Source organism: Macaca thibetana, chromosome 11 (genome assembly GCF_024542745.1).
Source record: "Macaca thibetana thibetana isolate TM-01 chromosome 11, ASM2454274v1, whole genome shotgun sequence".
NCBI classification, from domain to species: domain Eukaryota; kingdom Metazoa; phylum Chordata; class Mammalia; order Primates; family Cercopithecidae; genus Macaca; species Macaca thibetana.
The window spans coordinates 3,031,197-3,055,932 of record NC_065588.1 but is presented as its reverse complement, the minus strand read 5'-3'; the positions used below and the strand labels follow the sequence as shown (position 1 = coordinate 3,055,932).

Genomic DNA, 24,736 nt, shown 5'->3' with positions numbered 1-24,736 from the left:
GGGTGGGGCTGTCCCGGGGGGAGGTGGACGGGGCCCGGCCTACCGCCCCGCCACCCGGCGTCCCTCCGTGCGAGTCCCTGGGAGGCCGGGGAAGGGGCGGGCGCCCGGCGCGCAGGAAGGGCTGCTCCCTTCCCTGCGGCTCCCACCAAAGGACACTTGCTCCGGGGAACCAGGAAGCAGGAACTCGCGGGCTCCATTCCCGGATCCGCCGCCAGTGCCCCCTCGCTTGCCCTCCCTGGCTTTAGCCCTTTCCGTTTTTCTCTCCTGCCCCTTGGGCATCTGTAAAACTGCCACTACGAGTAAACCACATGGGAGAAAGGGCACTCGGTTTGAAGTCCATGTGGCATGCCCCGAGACGCCTTTTGGGCTCAGTGACTCAATGAATATTCATCTAATATGTATGATGAATCCAGATACTGTGAAGACCAGGATCAGCCCTCAGCACCTGCCCTCAAAGAGCCCAGAGTTTAGCTGGGGAGGCCTCGGAGTATACTGCCATCGGCGAGAGTCTGGACTTCAGACACACATGCCCAGGAGTCTCTTGTTGGGGCAGGGGGTGCTGGAAACACGCTGGGCTCCTTGTTTGGAGACGCTCAGGACAAACGGGCTTAAAGCAGTGTGCTGGCAGACAGCGCCATCATCTACCTGGCCAGGAGACTGAAACCAAAGGACTTTTGGCTTTTTCCAAAAATCAAGTCCAAACTTTTCTGGGGCGTTATCACTTAGCCTTGTGTTGGGTGGTTGTCTAGATCTTATCTCCCTTGCCAAACAGAAACTTCCTTGAAGACAGAGTAATGTCTGATTTATCTTATCTTTCACACAGAACCAGCCTGGTGCCTGGGATAGGGAAGTGCATGATAAATGCTGCGTGAATGAAAAACAATTGCTACCGTGGAGGATATTGAAGGGAAAGTGCTTTCGGTGCCAAAGTTGTTTCCAAGAGAGGTATTCCAAAAGTCTTTCAAGCAATGACGCCGTCACTGAGCTAAGCATCCACTCCTGCAAGGTGAAGGCGTTGAAGACGCAGCCCTCATTTGAATAGATGAATTGTGGTATTTTTATTAAATAATGAGTCATATCAAGGCTTGGTCATGCCTCATGCACATGAAAAGACCAAAACACAAGGCAGCGTATCAGCACCACGTGAAATACACACTAAGCACCAACTATTTAATTCAGCAATCATAGGGGGGGCGCGGTGGCTCACGCCTGTCATCTTAGCACTTTGGGAGGCCGAGGCAGGTGGATTGCTTGAGCCCAGGAGTTCGAGGCCCGCCTGGGCATCATGGTTTCCTGCACCTGTAGTCCCAGCTACTCAGGAGGCTGAGGTGGGAGGATAGTTTGAGCCCAGAAAGTTGAGGCTGCAATGAGCCGTGAATGCATCACCGCAAGCCAGCCTGGATGACAGAGCGAGACCCTGTGTCAAAGTAATTAATAATAATTATATGAATTCAGCAATCATCTGAGTGTTTGTTGACTTTGACACCGCACTAAGGGAAGGGGTAGGTCCCTTTCCTCAAGTAGTTCCAGTCTAGGTGAGAAGACAGACAATTATGCCGAGTTCAATGGGAGCGCAAGAGCAAGAACAGTGAAATCCAAGTTACAGTGCATTTGATTTCACTTTTGAGGATAAATGAGGGTTTGCCAGACTGAGGCTGGAAACCCCATTTAAGACACGTGGAATAGCGCCTACAAAGGTGAGGCAGCCAGTCTGCTGGTGTGTTTAGCGAAGGTTTGTAAATGGGTGTGACTGGAGAATAGAGATGTGGATAAGAAGATGGAAGGTAGTGGATAACAGACTTTGAAGGTCATTGCATGCCATGCTGAAGATTTGGGCATCAAAAAAGACACAAATGTGACATAATCAGCACCACCATCAAGAAGATCCTCTGGCAACAGTCTTGGAGTTGGACTGGAGACTCGGGGTGCCCTAAAACTCAAGCTGTGGTCCTGAGGTTGAGGAGGAGGGGAAGGAGCTAGAAAACAGTTCAGATCATTTGGCTGTGTAGTGAGAAAACAAAAATCGCTAACTTTTAACAGCTGAACAATGGTTGGTGTCAGTAAGTGAGATAAGAATTCAGGGCTGCGCGTGGTGGCTTACGCCTGTAATCTCAGCACTTTGGGAAGCTGAGGCGGATGGATCACGAGGTCAGGAGTTCGAGACCAGCCTGACCAACATGGAGAAACCCTGTCTCTACTAAAAATACAATATTAGCTGGGCGTGGTGGCGCATGCCTGTAATCCCAGCTACTGGGGAGGCTGAGGCAGGAAAATCACTTGAACCCGGGAGGCAAAGGTTGCGGTGAGCCGATATCACGCCATTGCACTGCAGCCTGGGCAAAAAGAATGAAAGTCTGTCTCAAAAAAAAAAAAAAAAAAAAAAGAATTCAAGCAAAAGGGGAGCGGGGTAAGGTCGGAGGGGGATCCAGCCAGGTTCAGGGGACAGAGAGGAAGGCAGGACAGAGTCCAGAGTGGAGACAGGGAAGCAACACCAGTGTCACGTTCAGCATAGACTGCTGAGAATGAACCTGGAGATCTTTATTCCCCTCACGTCTCAGCTATCCAAGATATCAGTGATCCAAGCTGGAAAGGTGTATCTTCAGGATCATGACTTTCTGGCCCATACCCTTACAGTCTCTGGAGCTTTGGGGAACTCAGGCTTGGAGCTGTTGAGGAACATCTAGGTAAAGGAAAGTTAACAGATCTACAAATTCTGAAGAGTTAAAGGCAAGGTGATTTTACCCACACATCAGCCCTTCCCAGGGATGTTTACATTTCTTTTTTTTTTTTTTTTTTTTTGAGACGGAGTCTCGCTCTGTTGCCCAGGCTGGAGTGCAGTGGCCGGATCTCAGCTCACTGCAAGCTCCGCCTCCCAGGTTTACGCCATTCTCCTGCCTCAGCCTCCCAAGTAGCTGGGACTACAGGCGCCCGCCACCTCACCCGGCTAGTTTTTTGTATTTTTTAGTAGAGACGGCGTTTCACCGGGTTAACCAGGATGGTCTCGATCTCCTGACCTCGTGATCCTCCCGTCTCGGCCTCCTAAAGTGCTGGGATTACAGGCTTGAGCCACCGCGCCCGGCCACATTTCTTAAGGGACAGGACCCTAATTCACTGACCCTCAGGAATGAGTCTTTTGGTGGAAATATTTCAGCTGTCTGGATCCTACAAATGGATCCTCACTCAAGCTTGATGGACTGTGCAGGAGGAGGAGGGTAAGGGTGTGTGCAGGGCCGGGTGGTTTCATGTAGGGGTATTTGTGTTGGCTACATTCCAAAGTCAAAGTTAAAAATCACATTAATTGGGCACAGTGGGTCAGGTCAGTAATTCTAGTACTTTGGGAGGCCAAGGTTGGAGGATCTCTTGAGCCTAGGAGTTTGAGACCAGCCTGAGCAATATAATGAGACCCTACCTCTACCAAAAAAAAAAAATTAGGTGGACATAGTAGCACAAGCCTATAGTCCCAGCTACTTGGGAGGCCGAAGTAGGAGGCTTGCTTGAGCTCAGGAGGTTGAGGCTGCAGTGAGCCATGACTGCGCCACTGCACTCCAGCCTGGGTGACAGAGCGAGACTTCATCTCAAAAATAAATAAACCAGACACATTCATAATGTAAGTGGAAAAGCAGATTCTAAAAACTACATATAGGGGCTGGGCATGGTGGCTCACACCTGTAATTCCAGCACTTTGGGAGGCTGAGACAGGCGGATCACCTGAGGTCAGGAGTTCAAGACCAGCCTGGCCAACATGGTGAAACCCCATCTCTACTAAAAATACAAAAAAATAGCCAGGCATGGTGGCGGGCGTCTGTAGTCTCAGCTACTTGGGAGGCTGAGGCAGGAGAATCGCTTGAACACAGGAGGTAGAGGTTGCAGTGAGCCGAAATCGCACCATTGCACTCCAGCCTGGGCAGCAAGAGTGAAACTCCATCTCAAAAAATAAATAGTTGAGCGTGGTGGCTCACGCCTGTAATCCCAGCACTTTGGGAGGCTGAGGCAGGCAGATCACCTGAGGTTGAGAGTTCAAGACCAGCCTGACCAACGTGGAGAAACCCCGTCTCTACTAAAAATACAAAATTAGCTGGGCAAGGTGGCACACGCCTGTAGTCCCAGCTACTCAAGAGGCTGAGGTAGGAGAATCGCTTAAACCCGGGAGGTGGAGGTTGCAGTGAGCCGAGATCACGCCACTGCACTCCAGCCTGGCGACAGAGCAAGGGTCGGTCTCAAAAAAACAAAACAAAACAAAACAAAAAAAAACATGCGGCCGGGAACGGTGGCTCACGCCTGTAATCCTAGCACTTTGGGAGGCCGAGGTTGGCAGATCACCTGAAGTCAGGAGTTCAAGACCAGACTGGCCAACCATGGAACCCACAAGGTGGAGTGAGCCAAGATCGCGCCACTGCACTCCAGCCTGGGCAACAGAGTGAAGACTTCGTCTCAAAAAAAAAAAAAAAAATGTACATTGTACACCATAAATATATACAATTTTTATTTGTTAATTATACCTTAATAAAGCTGGTGGTGGTAGCAAAGAGATTATATAGAATTAGAAAAGCTCAATGAATAGATTCTGAGTGAACGCCACCATTTGAGTCTTCTAGACTTATCGATCCATTCATTATCCTACATATTTGTTTCAACTATTGCTGACTGCCAGTTTACAACTCTAGAAACTTTTTTCCCCAATAAATCAAACCACTCCCCCCAAACAAACAAAGAAAAGACAGCTGGATTGAATGGCCTAATAGGAAACTGACAGAGTAAAGAGAGATTGTTTCCTAGCTTTTAGGTGAAAGGCAAATATTTTACTTTTTTTTTTTTTTTTTTTGACACAGGATCTCTCTCTGTTGCCCAGGCTGCAGTGCAGTGGTGCAGTCAGGGCTCACTGCAGTCTTCACTTCCTGGGCTCAAGTGATTCCCCCACCTTAACCTCCCAGGTATCTGAGACCACAGGTGTGCACCACTTCACTTAGCTAATTAAAAAAAATTTTTTGTAAAGACAAGATTGCCCTATATGCTCAAGCTGGTCTCAAACTCCTGGCCTCAAGCCCTCTTCCTGCCTTGGACCTCCAAAGTGTTGGGATTACTGTGTGAGCCACTGTGCTGGACCACATCTTGCTTTGGAGATGTCTCCAAAGCTGCTCCCCACACCTTGGGAAGGATTATGCAATGATTCCTGCTGGTCAGCTGTCACTCAGGTGCTTTTTCTTTTTTAACCTCTCCATCCTACATTTATTTATTTATTTTTATGTTTTTAGTAGAGATGGGGTTTTGCCATGTTGGCCAGGCTGGTCTTGAACTCCTGGTCTCAAGTGATCTGCCCGCCTTGGCCTCCCAAAGTCCTAGGATAACAGGTGTGAGCCACTGCACCCAGCCCATCCTATACTTCTATTTACTTTTTTCCTTAAGAGAATCTTCACTTGACATCAGCTGAACTTCATCTTGTGCTTTGAAGGACAAGACAGACCATTTTCTGTTTTGTTTTGTTTTGTTTCTTTGAGATGAAGTCTCGCTCCGTCTCCCAGGCTGGAGTACAGTGGTGTAATCTCGGTTCACTGCAACCTCCACCTCACGGGTTCAAGCAACTCCCCTGCCTCAGCCTCCCTAGTAGCTGGGATTACAGGCATGCGCCACCACACCCAGCTAATTTTTGTATTTTTAGTAGAGATGGGGTTTCACCATGTTGGCCAGGATGGTCTCGATCTCTTCACCTCATGATCTGCCCACCTTGGCCTCCCAAAGTGCTGGGATTACAGGCATGAGCCACCTGGCCTTGTTTTGTTTTGTTTTGAGACAGAGTCTCGCTCTGTCACTCAGGCTGGAGTGCAATGGCAGGATCACGGCTCACTGCAGCCAGGACCTCCCAGGCTCAAGCTATCCTCCTACCTAGGCAAAACGGATCTTTATCGAAGGTTTTTCTTTGTTTTTTTTCCCCCAACTGTCTATAGAATAAAAGTAGTCAATAATTTGATAAGCATAATATTCGTTCTATTATGTCTTCATGAAAGAGAAATGTAGGCCAGGGGCAGTGGCTCACACCTTTAATGCCAACATTTTGGGAGGCTGTGGCTGTGGCTGGAGGATCACTTGAGGCCAGGAGTTCGAGACCAGCCTGGGCAACATAGGGAGACCCCCCATCTCTACAAAAAATAAAAATAAAATTATCTGGGTATGGTGGCATGTGCCTGTAGTCCCAGCTACTTGGGAGGCTGAGGTGGGAAAATTGCTTGAATCTGGGAGGTCAAGGCTACAGTGAGCCATGATTGTACCGCTGCACTCCCACCTGGGTGACAGAGCAAGACCCTGTCTCAAAAAAAAGAAATGTGAAAGAGAACAGGCCCTAGGTCCACTATCTAGGGAACAGTATATGCTGTGAGCTAAATTGTGTCCCCCTAAATTTGTATGTTGAGGTCCAAACCCCTAGTACCTCAGAATGTGACTGTGTTGGAGATAAGGCCTTTACAGAGGTGACTGAGGTAGCACGAGGTCATTAGGGTGGGCCATAATCCAGTGTAACTGCTGTCCTCATGAACGAGGACACAGAACACTCAGACCAAGGGATGACCATGTGAGGACGCAGAGGGAGACAGGGAGAAGGGCCTCAGAAGAGACCACACCTGCCGGCACCTGCATCCTCCACTTCCAGCCTCCAGAACTGTAAGAAATGCATTTCTGTTGTCTGAGCGCCCCAGTCTGTGGATTTTGTTACGGCTACGGCAGTCCGGGCTGACTAATTCAGTGTGTTAATATTTCCAAACTGAAACAAACAACAGGTTTCCATTGCACAGAGGTGGAAGCGTTCTCTACACAATTCTCAAGCAGGGTGAAATTCCTACGGGGGTCTTATCCTCAGCTCTCCAGGAGCTTCCTGAAGAAAAGTCCAAAGGAAGGGAAGGCTTCCTCCAATCTTGTTCAGCTAAAATCTTCATCTTCAGTAATCCTGTTTGATAAAATATTCTGAAAATGAGAGTTAACTAAGTTGTGCGTGATGACCTTGTTGGGGCGTTAAAGAGTCAGAGTTTAAATTCCAGCTTGGCTACCAAGTGAGCCTCGGTTTCCACATCACTCATTTTTTCACTGCACATTTATTGAATGTGTGGAAAACAGAGGAGTCATGATGTCTGCCTCTCAGGCTGCCACGCGTGGAACACAGGAGCAGAATTGCTAAGAAGATAGTTCGCTTGGGAACCTGAAGTTGAGATTTCTGTAGCCCAACTAACATTTTCCAACACAGCTTTCTGTGATGATGAGAATGTGCTCGGCCGGGCATGGTGGAGCATGCCTGTAATCCCAGCTACTTGGGCAGCTGAGGCACGAGAAGTCCTTAAACCCGGGAGGCAAAGGTTGAAGTGAGCTCACATCTCGGCACTCCAGCCTGGACAACAGAATGAGACTCTGTCTCAAAACAACAACAAACAGTTGGGCAGCCGGGCGCAGTGGCTCACGCCTGTATTCCCAGCACTTTGGGAGGCCAAAGCGGGTGGATCACCTGAGGTCGGGAGTTCAAGACCAGCCTGACCAACATGGAGAAATCCCGTCTCTACTAAAAATACAAAATTAGCTGGGCATGGTGGTACATGCCTGTAATCCCAGCTACTTGGAAGTCTGAGGCAAGAGAATCACTTGAACCCGGGAGGTGGAGGTTGCGGTGAGCTGAGATCTTGCCGCTGCACTCCAGCCTGGGCAACAAAAGCAAAACTCCATCTCAAAAAAAAAAAAAAAAAAAACAGTTGGGCACAGGGGCTGAGGCCTATAATCCCAGCACACTGAGAGACTGAGGCAGGTGAATCACGTGAGGTCAGAGGTTCGAGACCATCCTGGCCAACATGGCAAAAACCTGTCTCTACTAAAAATACAAAAATAAGCTGGGAGTGGTGGCACACACCTGTAATCCAGTTACTCAGGAGGCTGAGGCAGGAGAATCGCTTGAACCTGGGAGGTGAAGGTTACAGTGAGCCAAGATCACACCACTGCACTCCAGCCTGGGCAACAGAGTGAGACTCCATCTCAAAGAAAAAAAGAAAAATGTTCTCCATCTGCACCATCCAGTGTGGTAGTCACTAGCCACATGTGGCTATTGAGGACTTGAAATGTAGCTAGCCTGATGGAAGAACTAAATATGAATTAATTTGAATGTAAATAGCTACATGTTGGCCAGCACAGCTGTGCACCATCTCAGACGGAGATGCCTAGCAACAATTGGATAACACTTGCAGAGCTTGTGAAAAATTTTGGGACTGTGGGAGGGAGCAAGTGTAAATGTGTAAAGTTATGGGAGTTACTAAGTGTGGATTAAGATGACATTAGCCTGGTGTGGTGGCACACACCTGTCATCCCAGCTACTTGGGAGGCTGAGACTGAGGAGGAGGAAGGATCACTTCTACCCAGGAGGTTGAGGCTGCAGCGACACATGATTGCGCCATTGCACTCAGTCTGGGCAGCAAAACGAGACCATTCTCAAAAATTCATTGGCTGGGCATGGTAGCTCACGCCTATAATCCCAGCACTTTGGGAGGCCAAGGAGGGTGGATTATTTGAGGTCAGGAGTTCAAGCCCAGCCTGGCCAACATGGTGAAACCCCATCTCTACCAAAAATACAAAATTAGCCAGGCATGGTTTTAGCACATGCCTGTAGTCCCAGCTACTCGGGAGGCTGAGCCAGGAGAATCGTTTGAACCCGGGAGGCAGAGGTTGTAGTGAGCTGAGATTGTGCCACTGCACTCCAATCTGGGCCACAGAGTGAGACTCTGCCTCAATAATAATAATAATTAATTAATAGTAATAATTTCATAAGGTTTAAAACTTCTTTTTTAATGATTCCTCCTGGACAGGCATGATGGTAGATGCCTAGAATCCCAGCACTTTGGGAAGCTGAGGTGGGAGGATCACTTGAGTCCAGGAGTTGGAGTCCGGCCTAGGCAACATAGTGAGACCCCATCTCTACAACAAATAAAAAAATTACTCAGGCATGGTAGCATGTGCCTCTGGTCCCATCTGCACAGGAGGCTGAGGCAGGAGGATCACTGGGGCCCAGGAGGTCAAGGCTGCAGTGAGTCGTGATTGTGCCACTCCACTCCACCCTGGCTGACAAAGTAAGACTGTCTCATAAAAAAGAAAAAGATTCCTCCCACGCCTGTCTTGCCCTTCCTGTGCCGTCCTGCTGCTATAGTTAACCCACGTTTTCGTTTCCAGTGTTTCAGTGTTTATGCAAAAATAATAATGGGCTTGCAATTTCCCACCCTTTGTGCACAAAAGGAAGCATACTGTTCTATAGCTCACTTCTCACTGAATGTATCCTGGAGATATTTCTGCACCAATCAATTCAGTCTTCCTTATACTTGTTTATTCTCCATAGTATTCCATTGTGGGAAGTACCTTAGTGGGTTTTTTCCTCTCTCTCTCGTTTTTTTTTTTTTTTTTTTTTTTGAGGCAGAGTCTCTCTCTGTTGCCCAGACTAGAGTGCAGTGGTGTGATCATGTCACTGCAGCCTCGATCTCCCCAGCTCAAGTGATCCTCCCATTTCAGCCTCCTGAGTAGCTGAGACTACAGGCATGTGCCCCCATACCTGGCTGATTTTAAAAAGCTTTTGTTTGTTTGTTTGTTTTTTGTAGAAGCAGGGTCTTGATATGTTGCCCAGGCTGGTCTCAAAGTCCTGGGCTCAAGCGGTACTCCTGCCTGGGCCTCTTAATGTACTGGGATTAATTACAAGCATAAGCCAACCGCGTCCAGCCTTACCTTAGTGTTTTTAACTAGTCCCCTATAGATAGGCAATTTGCACATTAATAATGTGTGGGTTTTTTTTTTTTTTTTTTTTTTTGAGACAGGGTCTTGCTCTGTTCCTAGACTGAAGTGCAGTGGTGCGATCCTAGTGCACGTAAGCAATCCTCCTACCTCAGCCTCCCAAGTAGCTAGGAATACTACTGGTATGTGCTCCTACCTCAGCCTCCCAGGTAGCTAGGAATACTACTGGTATGTGCTCCTACCTCAGCCTCCCAGGTAGCTAGGAATACTACTGGTATGTGCCACCACACCTGGCCCAAAAATAAATTTATGTATCTCTGTCTCTCTAAATATCTGATATAGAACAACATACGACTGACTAAAGGCAAAAATCAGGAAACCTTTTTCAAGGTCACATTCTACCTTAGCCTGATATAGTTTGTCCTAAGTATGCATCAGTACTTTGGAAATGGAACTTAGACCCAACTTTTTGTTGTTGTTGTTGTTGTTGTTGAGACAGAGTCTCGCTCTGTCACCCAGGCTGGAGTGCAGTGGTGCAATCTTGGCTCACTACAACCTCCGCCTCCCGGGTTCAATTGATTCTTGTGCCTCAGCCTCCCGAGTAGCTGGGATTACAGGCATGCACCACCACATCTGGCTAATTTTTGTATTTTTAGTAGAGATGGGGTTTCACCATTTTGGCCAGACTGGGTCTCAAATTCCTGACCTCAAGTGATCCGCCTGCCTCGGCCTCCCAAAGTGCTGGGATTACAGGCATGAGCCACCGCACCCACACGCGGCCTAGACACACTTTAAAAATGTTGCTCTAATTCTTAGCCCTCTTCTGCCAGTCACCCTCCTTTCTCCTCAAACCATTCTTCCTTCCTAATCTTCCTACTCCCAAACTACAGAAGAAAGAGAACTGCTGGATAGTTCTTCTTGAAACACTTGAGATTCGTGACAAGGGGCAGATTCTAGGTAGAAAGTGCTTAACTAGATGTTAAGCCCTGTGGCTTGAGCCCCAGTATTAAACCAAAGAAGTATAGTAAAAGCTGGTGATAGACCAGGAGAAAGCCTGCCCCTTCCTGTGCCCCCAGCTTTACCCCCGTGTGGCTTAGGTCTTGGCCAAAGCCATGTTGGGGCAGTGTCAAAGGAGCTCAGGACTGATGGACCAAAAGACAAGGCATATCCAGAAAGAATCTTGGAGGCCCATTTCGTATTTGAAATACTTCAAAAATTTCCATCAACATCAGGGCTAATATTTGCATAGGCTGTTACTTCAAGTAAAAACACAGATGGGTACAAGGTGAGGAAAGGGAGGTAGGATCAGGTCTGGGCTAGCACTGGTGTGTGAAGTAACCCGGTTAAACCATGCTGTGCTTCTGTCCTGTCCTATTGTCTCTGGAAAACCATCTAAATTTGCTTTATAAACATGTATAAGCCATTCTGTATAAGTGCATGGCTAAAAAGATCATTGTTCTGTTAAGTTTTTTCTTTTTCCTTTTTTTTTTTTTGAGACGGAGTCTTGCTCTGTGGAGTGCAGTGGCGCGATCTCAGCTCACTGCAAGCTCCATCTCCCCGGTTCACACCATTCTCCTGCCTCAACCTCCCCAGTAGCTGGGACTACAGGCGCCCGCCACCACACCCGGCTAATTTTTTTTTTTTTTGTATTTTTAGTAGAGACGGGGTTTCACCGTGTTAGCCAGGATGGTCTTGATCTCCTGACCTCGTGATCCACCCACCTCGGCCTCCCAAAGTGCTGAGGTTACAGGCGTGAGCCACCGCGCCCGGCCCTGTTATGTTTTTTCTTAGAGACAGGGTTTCACGCCAGGCTGGAGTGCAGTAGTACAATCTCGGCTCACTGTGGCCTCCTAGGCTCAAGCCATCCTCCGGAGTAGCTGAGACTACAGGCTCGTGCCACAGTGCTTGGCTGATTTATTTTTGCAGAGATGGGGTCTCCCTATGTTGCCCAGGCTGGTCTGGGAACTCCTGGGCTCAAGCGATCCTCCCACCTTAGCCTTCCAAAATGCTGAGATTACTGTTGAGAGCCACCATTCCCAGCTCATTGTTTTATTTTGAAAGAACATTAATAAAAATGATGGCCGGGCACGATGGCTCACATCTGTAATTCCAGCACTTTGGGAGGCTGAGGTGGGAGGATTGCTTGAGCTCAGGAGTTCAACACCAGCCTGGGCAACATGATGAAACCCCCTCTCTACAGAATACAGAAAAAAAAAAAAAAAAAAAATTAGCTGGGCGTGGTAGCTCACGCCCGTATCCCAGCAGCTCGGGAGACTGAAATGGGAGGATCACTTGAGCCTGAGAAGGTCAAGGCTGCAGTGAGATCATGCCACTGCCATCCAGCCTAAGTAACAGAGTGAGACCCTGCCTCAAATAAAAAAAAAAAAATTATATAGATATCTGCCACTAAGTGTTTATTCTGTGCCAGCCAGATCCTGGGCATTTTACCTGGAATACCTTAACTAGTTGCTTTCTTTCTTTCTTCCTTTTTTTTTTTTTTTGAGACGGAGTCTCACTCTGTCGCCCAGGCTGGAGTGCAGTGGCGCGATCTTGGTTCACTGCAAGTTCCGCCTCCCAGGTTCATGTCATTCTCCTGCCTCAGTCTCCTGAGTAGCTGGGACTACAGGTGTCCGCCACTACGCCCGGCTAATTTTTTGTATTTTTAGTAGAGCTGGGGTTTCACGGTGTTCGCCAGGATGGTCTCGATCTCCTGACCTCGTGATCCGCCCGTCTTGGCCTCCCAAAGTGCTAGGATTACAGGTGTGAGCCACCAAGCCCGGCACCTTAACTAGTTTCTAAACTCCAGAAATATTAGTGTTCTCAGGCTTTCAGAAGAGAGCCATGGTATAACACGAGGTGCTTGGTAAATGCATGGTAATGTGGTTGGCTTGCTGTTTTCACTCAGGCCTGGTGACTTCCTCACCTGTGCGGGGTCTGCCCATTTTAACACACTTGCAACATGCATTCCTGGACAGTAGGTGGCGCCATGGAACCACCTACAGTTCCCACCGCACACCTTCATTTGTGGCAGCCCGTTTTTAGTGGATGAGGGGAGTCTATTGGTTGATAAAAAAGACGGTGAGACTTTTAAAGCATATCCATTGCCAGTGATAACGAGGAAAGGAGGCAAAATGATCCAATATGCCAGTGGTCAGGAAACGTGTCTCAGGAGGTGGCACAGAAACTGGCAGGTCCTTGGCATGCCCCTGGCTGGGGCCTGCGTGGGCCAGGCTAAGAGAGCTGTGGACTGAAGAGAAGCAGGTGTTAGACGTGCAGACAATTCCCGGGCAGGAGCTGGAGGCTGAGGAAAAAGGCAGCTTGCGACATGCTGGAGTTTTCTCTAGGAGCAAGCTGTGTGTGTCTTGAGAGAATTGCTTCGTTACTATAACCACATTGACAAATGTCAAGTTGGCTAATAAATCGTACTTGGTAGAATAAAGAGGACATTTCTCAGTGCACGATCCTGTTTCTTCCACAATTCCAGTCTCCTCTCCATGGTGCCTTCTCTGAGGCCATCTGTGCTTTCCCGGAGCTCTGTGTCACCTCTCCTGCTAGTCATCCTTAGCCATCAACAGCATGAAGCTGTCCAGGGGTAACCAGTGAGTTCAGCTCAAAACAGGGGAATGCCAGAGTGTTGTCAGCATGAGTGGGGAGAAACATGTAATTCAAGAATGTAAAAGGGCAGGTAGTTCAAAGCCTCTCAATCTATAAAGGAGGCAAATCATCGGCAGAAATAGGGTCAGAACCCGGGAGGATTTTGCCTTAGTCGAACCATCACTTTATTTCTGCACTTACAATGCTGGTCTCAAGGAATTGAATTGATGCTAGTTCATTTCTTCTATGATCTATTAAACTGATCAAAAAGAGCCTTTTGCAGGCCTGTTTTTAGACTTGTAATTGACACTTGCTGAAATCTTTCATCTCAATGCCCACCAGTATGTCCCTGATCACTAGTGTACAAAACTGTGTCACAAAGAATCTATTTGGGCCAGGCATGGTAGCTCATACCTGTAATCCCAACACTCTGGGATGACAAGGGGAGAGGATCGCTTGAGCCCAGGAGTTCAAGACCAATCTGGGCAACATGGTGAAACCCTGTCTCTACCAAAAACTTAAAAATTAGTTGTTGGTGGTGGACGCCTGTAGTCCCAGCTACTCAGGAGACTGAGGTGGGAAGACGGTTTGAGCCCAGGAGGCGGAGGTTGCAGTGAGCCAAGATCACACCACTGCACTCCAGCCTGGGAAACAGAGCCAGACCCTGTCTCAAAAAAACAGAAAAACTGGCCAGCCATGCATGCACCTTAGCCAAAGAGAATCATATGAAAAAGAAAACAATTCACATTGTGCATGTTGAAGACTTAAAAAAAAAAAAAAAAAAAAGGAAAAATCAAGCTGTAAGAATTGATTCCAGCTCGTCCTGATTTTTAGGCTCTTTTTTTTTTTTTTTTTTTTTTTTTTTGAGACGGAGTCTGACTCTGTTGCCCAGGCTGGAGTGCAGTGGCCAGATCTCAGCTCACTGCAAGCCCCACCTCCCGGGTTCACGCCATTCTCCTGCCTCAGCCTCCCGAGTAGCTGGGAGTACAGGCGCCCACCACCTTGCCCAGCTAATTTTTTTTGTATTTTAGTAGAGACGGGGTTTCACCGTGTTAGCTAGGATGGTCTCGATCTCCTGAACTCGTGATCCGCCCGTCTCGGCCTCCCAAAGTGCTGGGATTACAGGCTTGAACCACCGCACCCGGCCTTTTTAGGCTCTTCTTGCTTCTTTACATGTGTTTATCACTGTGACACTGATAAGAGCCAGAAAGCCTAGGAAAGCTTTGTGGACACTTTTTTTTTTTTGAGATGCAGTCACATACAGGCTGGAGTGCAGTGGCACAATCTTGGCTCACTACAGCCTCTGCCTTCTCAGTCCAAGTGACTCCCCTGCCTCAGCCTCCCAAGCAACTGAGATTACAGGCACCTGCCACCACACCCAGGTAATTTTGTTTTTTTTAGTAGAGACAGGGTTTTGCCATGTTGGCCTGACTGATCTGAACTCCTGACCTCAAATGATCCTCCCACCTCGGCCTCCTGAAGTGCTGGGCATGAGTCACCACACCCAGCAATTTTTTTTCAACTTCTGAACATACAGCAGCTTTCAAATGTGAAGGCCGGGCACGGTGGCTTATGCCTCTAATTCTAGCACTTTGTAAGGCCAAGGTGGGAGGATCACTTCAGCCCAGGAGTTCGAGCCTGGAAAACATAGTGAAACCCTGTCTTTACTTTAAAACAAAAAATTAGCCAGTCTTGGTGGCACATGCCTATTGTTCTAGCTACTCAGGAGGCTGAGGTGGGAGGATCCCTTGAGCTCAGGAAGTTGAGGCTGTGGTGGGCCAAGATCACACCACTGCACTCCAGCCTGGACAACGGGAATGAGACCCTGTCTCCAAAAAAAAAAAACGCCGAGGGCGGTGGCTCACGCCTGTAGTCCCAGCTACTCGGGAGGCTGAGGCAGGAGAGTCACCTGAACCCAGGAGGCGGAGGTTGCAATGAGCCGAGATCGCCCCACTCCACTCCAGCCTGGCAACAGAGCCAGACTCCGTCTCAAAAAAAAAAAAAAAAAAAAGGCTGGGTGCGGTGGCTCACACCTGTAATCCCAGCACTTCTGAAGGCCAAGGCGAGACCAGCCTGCGGCCTGGCCAACATGGTGAAACCTCTTCTCTACTTAAAATACAAAAACTTAACTGGGTGTAGTAGCGCACGCCTGTAGTCCCAGCTACTCAGGAGGCTGAGGCAGGAGAATTGCTGAAATCTGGGAAGAGGAGGTTGCTGTGAGCCGAGATCACCCCCACTGCACTCCAGCCTGGGTGACAAAGCAAGACTCCATCTCAAAAAACAAAAACAGGCCGGGCGCGGTGGCTCACGCCTGTAATCCCAGCACTTTGGGAGGCCGAGGCGGGCGGATCACAAGGTCAGGAGATCGAGACCACGGTGAAACCCCGTCTCTACTAAAAATACAAAAAATTAGCTGGGCGCGGTTGTGGGCGCCTGTAGTCCCAGCTACTCGGGAGGCTGAGGCAGGAGAATGGCGTGAACCCGGGAGGCGGAGCTTGCAGTGAGCCGAGATCGCGCCACTGCACTCCAGCCTGGGCGACAGAGCGAGACTCCGTCTCAAAAAAAAAAAAAAAAAAAACAAAAACAAGAAGTTAACACTCAAAGGCAAGCGATGGGGTCTGTTTCACTATTCGATGGTTCATTTGTGTTGCTGCTGAACCAGTAAGGAATGACAACAAATCCGGGAAGCTGACCCGGGCAGGCATCCAAAGAATATACACTCTACCCTCTGGCCCTGCTAAGCTCAGCTATTGGTCCCGTCTTCTGTCCAGACGCCCCTGGCCATCATGTGTAGTGTGTCTAGGTAGCCTCTGGAACACAGCCTTCTTAGTCTGCGGATTCCTGTTTTGCATCAGGATGACATGTTTGTTAGTCATCACCTGGTTTTAAAGAACTGATGTGCTCACTGTGTTACCAAAACTTTTTTTTTTTTTTTTTTTTTTTTGAGGCAAGGGACTCACTCTGTGGCCCAGGGTGGTGTGCAATGGTGTGATCTCTGCTCACTGCAACCCCAGCCTCCCGGGTTCAAGCGATTCTCATGCCTCAGCCTCTTGAGGAGCTGGGATTACAGACGCACACCACCACACCTGGCTAATTTTGGTATTTTTAGTAGAGATGGGGTTTTGCCATGTTGGCCAGGCTGGTCTCCAACTCTTGGCCTCACGTAATCTGCCTGCCTCGACCTCCCAAAGTGCTGGGATTATAGGCGTGAGCCACTGCACGTGGCCCAAGACGACAATTATGATTACGGAACATGACAGTAGGAACTTCCTGAAGCACAGGACTTGCAAAGGCAGTGACACATTTTTATATAAATTAACTTTTATTTCTATAACATATAAAAGGTATAAATAGGACTTATGTAAAAACCAATCACCTGCACACACAAATTATGTGAAATTAGTTTACATATCTCTTTAAACCAGAGGGAGGAGGAGGAAGCAGGATGAGGTCCACCTGGCCCACCATAAGTCCTTCCCCAGATGCTGTCGTGTATTAATAGCTTCTGCGGTCAACCAGGGTAATCTGCCAGGCAGTGCCTCAGGATGGGGTAGGGGTGGTGGTGGTGACGAGGTGTGAGGCTTCTGAGCACGGCTGTGAGGGAGGCACTTGGTGGGAAACATGCCTGAGATGTCAACAGTCTCGTCCTCACCCAGAAGGTGGGACTTGTCGCGGGGGAAAAGCCAAGGGTCCCGCAGCTCCCAGCTGGCTCTCCTTCACGTGCTTATCTGATGTGGTGCAGGAACAACAGGCAGGGGTGAGCGGTTTGTCCACAGAAGGGAAGTCTGAGGGAGCAGCCGCCATGGACGTCCCACCCAGTGCTGGCAAACAGTTCTGTGCACAAGGGATGCAGCTCAGCGGTGCTGACAGTGGGGCTCACAGAGCTCCCGTATTCTCAAGGTTTGGATACATTCTGGGAGGGATGAACTGGTGTAAGAGTCACATAATATGTGGAGGGGTGTAATAATCCAAAAAATGTAGCAAAATACCTTCTATGCCTATGAACCTGGGTTGGGGGAGCCGCGAACAAAGTCCAAAGCTCTGCCACACAGGCCAGCAGTGCTCATGTCTGCTGGCTGGTCCTCCCCAAAGCTCTCCTGCCACCTTTTTTTTTTTTTTTAAACTAAACTAAATGGTCAATACTGCCATCTCTCTTGATAATGACAAAATGTTTGCACCAGATGCCTGCAGTTGTGTGTCGCTCCACACTAATGGATCCGTAGTGATACAGCTGTGGGAGGCACTCCTGGGTTGAAAATGAAGGCAATTATCAAATCACTGTCAGTCTTGACTGAGTCACCTCTAGAGTTTATGCTTTCGGCCTTAATTGAAATGAAGACAATTATATACACTTCTCACATAATTGATCACAAATGCGATCACAGCCACTCTGACTAAGATTGGTGCTGGCCAATCTGCTGTGAGGGAATGAAGAGAGGAGAGGAACTGCGATGTCAGTCCCTGATTCTACTGCAAGTTTCTAAGCACAGGAAATCCCACTCTAGCTTCAGGAGACGATATGTGACAAGAACATGACTGTGCTTTAAATCATCTCTCAACCATGCTAAGTTGTGATCCCTCACCAAGTCTATGAAACCTGGAAAAGGAGTAGAGTGCACGGGGTGTGTGTGTGTTTTATAAATTCAGGGATCATTCCAAAAGGGGCAAACTATTGCTTTCCGTGTGTGTGTTTTATAAATTCAGGGATCATTCCAAAAGGGGCAAACTATTGCTTTTCGTGTATGTGTTTTATAAATTCAGGGAATCATTCCAAAAGGGGTAAACTATTGCTTTCCGTGTGTGTGTTTTATAAATTCAGGGATCATTCCAAAAGGGGCAAACTATTGCCTTTCGTGTGTGTGTTTTATAAATTCAGGGATCATTCCAAAAGGGGCAAACTACTGCTTTTCGTGTGTGTGTTTTATAAATTCAGGGATCATTCCAAAAGGGGCAAACTATTGCTTTTCGTGTGTGTGTTTTATAAATTCAGGGATCATTCCAAAAGGGGCAAACTACTGCTTTTCGTGTGTGTGTTTTATAAATTCAGGGATCATTCCAAAAGGGGCAAACTATTGCTCTTCAAGTCCTGGGGCAGGGAGGGGAAGAGGAGGCCACTGTCCGCTCCTGAAAGCTCTGTGGGGAGAAAGGCCCCCTGCCTGATTGTTCTGTCATTCACATGCCAGCTTACTGTCAAAGCTAGAAAGACCGATGCCAAAGGCCTGAACTGCGCAAAGTGGGTAGTTGTAGTCCAGTGTGAACACGTCATCTGCTACACGTCCAAACTGCATGACTATATAGTCAGCTAGAAACACAAGGAAATCAAGATGTTAGAATATAATGTGGTTGCACTAGGGGAAAACTTTTTTTTTCTTCCTTTTCTGAGTTGGGGTTTTGCTCTGTCGCCCAGGCTGGAGCCTAGTGGAATGACCACAGCTCACTGCAGCCTTGACCTCCCATCCCAGGCTCAAGTGATCCTCCCACTTCAGCCTCTTCAGTAGCTGGGACTACAGGCAAGCACCACCGTGGTTGGCTAGTATTTTACTTTTTGTGAAGATAGGGTCTCAGTGTGTTGCTCAAGCTGGTCTCAAACACCTAGGCCAAAGTGATTCTCCTGCCTCGGCCTCCCAAAGTGCTGGGATTACTGGCCCAGTGAAAACCTGTTTATGATATAGAAAGAATCCTCCAAATAGGCCAGTTAATCACCAGGTTTCTGTAGAATAGAGAGCGGCTTGCTGGCAACGTCACAAGCTCCGTAGGCTAGAGGTGCCAGGAACCTTTATTGGGGTCATTTGCCTTTGTTTCCCAAACAACCTACTCTGTGACTTCTCTGATTTTTTTTTTTTTTTTTGAGACGGAGTCTCGCTCTGTCGCCCAGGCTGGAGTGCAGTGACGCAATCTCGGCTCACTGCAGCCTCGACCTCCTGGCTCAAGTGATGCTCCCACCTCAGCCTCCCAGGTAGCTTGGACTACAAGTGCCTGCCACCAGGCCCAGCTAATTTTTTCTATTTTTTGTAGAGATGGGGTTTCACACCATGTTGCCCAGGCTAGTCTTAAGCTCCTGGTCTCAAGCGATCTGCCCACCTCAGCCTCACAAAGTGCTGAGATTACAGACGTGAGCCATGATGCCCAGCCAACTTTTCTGATTTGCTATAGCATATCTCTCACACTCCTCCCCCCTCCTCAACACAGTGATTCACAAGTTTTCTCCAAAACTGTAGTTTCATCTTTCCAAAGAAATCCTTTCTCTCCTCCATGATTATCTCCTGACTATCATTTCCTATCGCGTACAGGGAATGTGCATTTCCCATCCTGTAAGAGCGTCTATCCTCCTCTTCCTACCCAGCCCTTCCCAGAGGCTTACGGTCATTTTTGTGGACTATCTGGAAGTTCTTCACTGATGCCTGAGTGACCCGGCCACGAAAGTTGAGGACATAGGACTGAGTGTCACTGTTCCAGACGGGGGCCTTGTTGTGCAGTTCAATGAGATTTTCCATAGTTTTGTTCTGCCACCTTGAGAGCAAACTGTCATGGTTCTGTCCAAAGGGAAAATCATTACTTTGTAACTGACAACCCTACAACTGCACGAGGCAGAAGGTAGAGGAGGAGAATCCTTTCTCCATTTCAGAAAAGGGTAAACCAGAAGCAAAGAACGAAAGCCAACAATGAAGACAGGTTTTTAAAATTATTCTACATTATCCAGCATTTCTCTTTGAAGAAAACATGGTTTCAAGGCAACGACTCTGCAACTGCTCTTATCCTGAGGTTCTGGAGGGCAGCTCTCCTGAAGAAGGGTATGGAGCCATGCTCCAGTGTGGGGCTCTGGAAGCTCAATTTTTTTTTTTTTTTTGTATTAACCTCTCTGTATTGTACTACTGTCTTTTAGAGTCTTTTGCTGATTTGAATATGTTCTTACTCACGTTTCGTGGCTGATATGGGATCTGCTTATGATTCAGTGTCATTCCAGGAATGATCACAGACATTTTCCTAGGACCTTTAAATCCAAGTACGTTCGTCTCCTGGAAGATAGGAAAACAAGGCAGAACTTGGAAACAGGAGAAAAATAGAGACCACATTCTTTTATAACATGAGACTTTCTTGGGAACGTAAGATGCTTACAATATCAGGTGTACCAGCCAGGGGCGGTGGCTCACGCCTGTAATCCCAGAACTTTGGGAGGCTGAGGTGGGCAGATCACCTGAGGTCAGGAGTTCCAGACCAGCCTGGCCAACATGGTGAAACCCTGTCTCTACTAAAAATACAAAAACTAGCCAGGCATGGTGGCGAGTGCCTGTAGTCCCAGCTACTAAGGAGGCTGAGGCAGGAGAATTGCTTGAACCCAGGAGGCAGAGGCTGCAGTGAGCCAAGATCGCATCATTGCACTCCAGTCTGGGCGACAAGAGTGAGACTCTGCCAAAAAAATAAATAAATAAAAAATATAATAAATCATGTGTACCAAAAATAATTTTATTACTTTGCTATAAACAGAGAGTCAAAAACAGGAAAGTAATATATCTCTTTATATATATAAAAATATATAAATATATATATAAATATATATAACTTTTTGTTGTTGTTGTTTTGTTTTCTGAGACAGAGTCTTGCTCTGTCGCCCAGGCTGGTGTGCAGTGGCACAATCCCGACTCACTGCAAGCTCTGTCTCCCGGGTTCATGCCATTCTCCTGCCTCAGCCTCCTGAGTAGATGGGACTACAGGCACCCGCCAGCACGCCCAGCTAATTTTGTATTTTTTTTTTTTTAAGTCGAGACAGGGTTTCTCCATGTTGGTCAGGCTGGTCTCCAGTTCCCGACCTCAGGTGATCCGCCCATCTCGGCCTCCCAAAGTGCTGTGATTACAGGAGTAAGCCACCACGCCCAGCCTCTTACTCTTGAGTCTTAAATGACATTTGAGATAACTGTGAACAAACTGCCCAACTTTGTCAGCACCAACACATATTTATTTCCCAGTGAGGGCATGGCACTAGATTACATACAGTGAGAATGAGTTGTGGTTAATTAAGGCCCGCACTAGATGTTAAAAATGCCTGTCAAGCCAAGCAGATTATTCTTATTTTATTTTGAGACGGAGTCTTGCTCTGTCACCCAGGCTGGAGTGCAACCTCTGCCTCCTGGGTTCAAGCGATTCTCCTGCCTCAGCCTCTTGAGTAGCTGGGATTACAGGTGCCCACCACCACGCCTGGCTAATTTTTTTATATTTTTAGTAGAGACAGGGTTTCGCCATGTTGGCCAGGTTGGTCTCGACCTCCTGACTTCAGGTGATCCACGCGCATCAGCCTCCTGAAGCGTTGGGATTACAGGCATGAGACACCGCGCCTGGCCGATTATTATTATTTTTAAAATAGGATCTCATGCTGTCGCCCAGGCTGGAGTGCATGGCGTGATCACAGCTCACTGCAGCTTCGACCCTCCTAAGACTCAAGTGATCCTCTTGCCTCAGCGCCTCCAGTAGCTGGGACTCCAGCGACTGCCACCACGCCCAGCTAGTTTTTGTATTTTTAATAGAGACAGGGTTTCACCATGTTGCCTAGGCTGGTCTCTCCTGGGCTCAAGTGATCTGCCCGCCTCAGCCTCCCAAAGTGCTGGGATTACAGGTGTGAGCCATCAAGCCCAGCCAAGCTAAGCAGATTATGTATGAAAGCTATAGAGGAAAGACACTTTACATCAAAGTGTTGAAGTCAAATGGTTCTCAGGCATGTAGATAAGATCTCATGGGATTAATTTCAACTTCAGAAAGTTGAGACTTTGGAATAAAAAAACCAGCTGAGATGGGTCAATTCCTTCTTGCTTTCTCTTACTCAACAACTCTTTGAATACCTACTGTGTGCCAGGCCATGTGCTGGTATGGATACAGCCATGAGTAAGAGTTCGCAATAATTTACAAACTGGTGGAGACGGTTCATGTTGAACAAATAATAACAAGTACATGTGGGTTACAAATGCCACAAGGACACAGACAAAGGAATGTCAACCACATCTAGTGGAGTACTCAGAAAAGACTTTGATAAGGCAAAAGGCAAGAAAGAGGAAAAGGGAAGCCTCTCCAAGGAGGAAAGAGGAGTGTGGTTGGACAAGGGAACGACAGGAGGGCTGCTTCGCTAGAATGATGGGAAGCGGGGGTGAGCCGACAGAGGAGTCTGAAAGCAAATGCTGCCATGTTAGATCTTCCACAATGGGTAGTCACTAAAAGGTCTGCAGCAGAACAGGAGGCTCAACTAGAGCCTTGTTTTAGGAAGATTCATTTGGTAGCAGTAGAGAATGAGCTAGATAGTTCTCAGGTCTTTCCTGGGTGTGAAATAAAATGAAAAAGTACAATAAAACAAATAATAAGATGAAATTTAAAAAGAAGTGAACTATAAATGCCAAAAAGAGGAAAAAAATAAAAAGATTAAAAAGAGAAAAAAGAGAATGAACTAGATAGGAAAAGATTAAAAGCAAAAAAAGATCAGCTTCAATTTATTGTAACCTTTGGCCACTGGATGAGAAGTAAAGGTCTGAACTAAGTGGCAGCAGGAAAAAAGAAGAGGAAATAAGGGAAGAAATATTCTGAGAGTGAAAAATAATTGAACTTGGCAATTCAGATAACTAAAACTCAAATACATGGAGAAAGTGGTACAGCAACAGAAATCAGAAATAGAAACAAGCTTGGGAGGGGAGGTTCTTAGGCGACACTAGGTGAAAAGTGCCAGCATGACGTCAGGAGGGCAGGAAGTGGGCCTTGGGAAAGCAGCACTCACATAGGAGATGGCGGCCAGCTCCTGCCGGGCGTGGGCCGCTCCTACCAGACCCCGGCCCTTGATGGGGCAGATACCACGGTCGTAAACGGTAAACTTGGTCCCCATGAGGTTGGATCTGGAGTCAGGAGAAAAAGTCACCAAGATGATCTGTAATTTTTTTTCTTATACAAACACAATCTAAGAGAAGGAAAATGGAAGCCTATTTTCCAAATGTCTAAATGTTCATCACTTTTTCAAAAATATCTCATTAAAGCAAGGAAGGAACTGAGATTTTCTTTTAACTTTTTATTTACTTGTTCATTCATCTGAGACAGGTTCTCGCTCTGTCACCCAGCTGGAGTGCAGTGGCAGGGATCATAGCTCACTGCAGCCTCAAACTCCCAGGCTCAAGCCATCCTCCCACCTTAGCCTCCTGGGTAGCTGGGGCTACAGGCGAGCACTGCCATGCCTGGCTAATTTTAAAAATTTTTGAAGAGACGTCTCAATGTGTTGCCCAGACTGGTCTCAAACTCCTGGCCTCAAGTGATCCTCCAACCTCAGCCTCCACAAATGCTGGGATTACAGGCCTAAGCAACCACACCACACTTATTTTTTTATTTTTCTGAGACAGACTCTCATTCTGTTACCCAGGTTGGGGTGCAGTGGTGCTGTCTTGGCTCATGGCAACCTCTGCCTCCTGGGTTCAAGCAATTCTCGTGCTTCAGCCTCCTGGGTAGCTGGAATTATAGGTACGTGCTACCACACCCAGCTGATTTTTGTATTTTTAGTAGAGAAGGGGTTTCTGCCATGTTGGCCAGGCTGGACTCTAACTCCTAACCTCAAGTGATCCACCCCCTTGGCCTCTCAAAGTGCTGGGATTACAGGTGTGAGCCACTGTACCCAGCCTTTTTTGTTTTTCTTTTTTTTTTTTTTTTTTTTTTTTTTTAAGATTACAACATCAATACATGCTAGTTGTAACCAAGATATGAACTGTTCTGCAACTATAGGAATAAGACTATCAGAAAGAATAGGACAGGGATCTAAGGTTGCTTTCACCTAAGCTTGCCGACATAACTTTCTCCTTCACGAGATAAATCAACTGGATCAGTGGAGATGAGGTAGTTGGCTGTTTTGCTCTTTTTCCGCTTTCTAGCTGCAAGAAGAAATATCTGGGAAAAGAAAAAGTGTCAGTCAAAAATGAAGTCGAGAGAACCCACCCCGCCCCTGGCCATGGCTGTCCTACCTATTCATTCAGCCAGTGTTCAGCAAGTCCCCAGCATATGTCTAAGCTGTTAATCTTTGGGTCTTCATCCCTTTTTCTAACTCTCTTATCAGAATTCACTATCAGGCTGGGTGCAGTGGCTCACCCCTGTAATCCCAGCACTTTGGGAGGCTGAGGTGGGCGGATCACAGGGTCAGGAGATCGAGACCATCCTGGCTAACCTAGTGAAACCCCGTCTCTACTAAAAATACAAAAAATTAGCCGGGCGCGGTGGCGGGAGCCTATAGTCCCAGCTACTCGGGAGGCTGAGGCAGGAGAATGGCGTGAACCCAGGAGGCGGAGCTTGCAGTGAGCCCAGATCGTGCCACTGCACTCCAGCCTGGGCGACAGAGCGAGATTCTGTCTCAAAAAAAAAAAAAATTCACTAACAGGGTTTTCTTCCTGTACGGTTTTTC

The 24,736-nt window shown here is 47.6% G+C and overlaps 1 protein-coding gene across 2 annotated transcripts in view; it reads right to left on the bottom strand.

Annotated features, from left to right (window-relative positions):
• Positions 1–16,632: 16,632 nt before the first annotated feature.
• Positions 16,633–24,736, bottom strand: part of TULP3 (TUB like protein 3) — a 54,412-nt gene continuing 46,308 nt past the window's right edge. Inside the window, exons 7-12 of one of the 2 annotated variants that reach the window (XM_050747127.1) lie at positions 24,116–24,228; positions 23,081–23,195; positions 20,247–20,345; positions 19,691–19,862; positions 18,518–18,631; positions 16,633–17,575 (exon numbers count right to left, since the gene is read on the bottom strand). In XM_050747127.1, coding sequence (XP_050603084.1) covers positions 17,538–17,575; positions 18,518–18,631; positions 19,691–19,862; positions 20,247–20,345; positions 23,081–23,195; positions 24,116–24,228 — 651 coding nt within the window. In that variant the 3' untranslated portion in view covers positions 16,633–17,537. Of the gene's footprint in view, positions 18,632–19,690; positions 19,863–20,246; positions 20,346–23,080; positions 23,196–24,115; positions 24,229–24,736 lie in introns of both variants that reach the window. The other variant, XM_050747128.1, reaches the window with a different exon arrangement.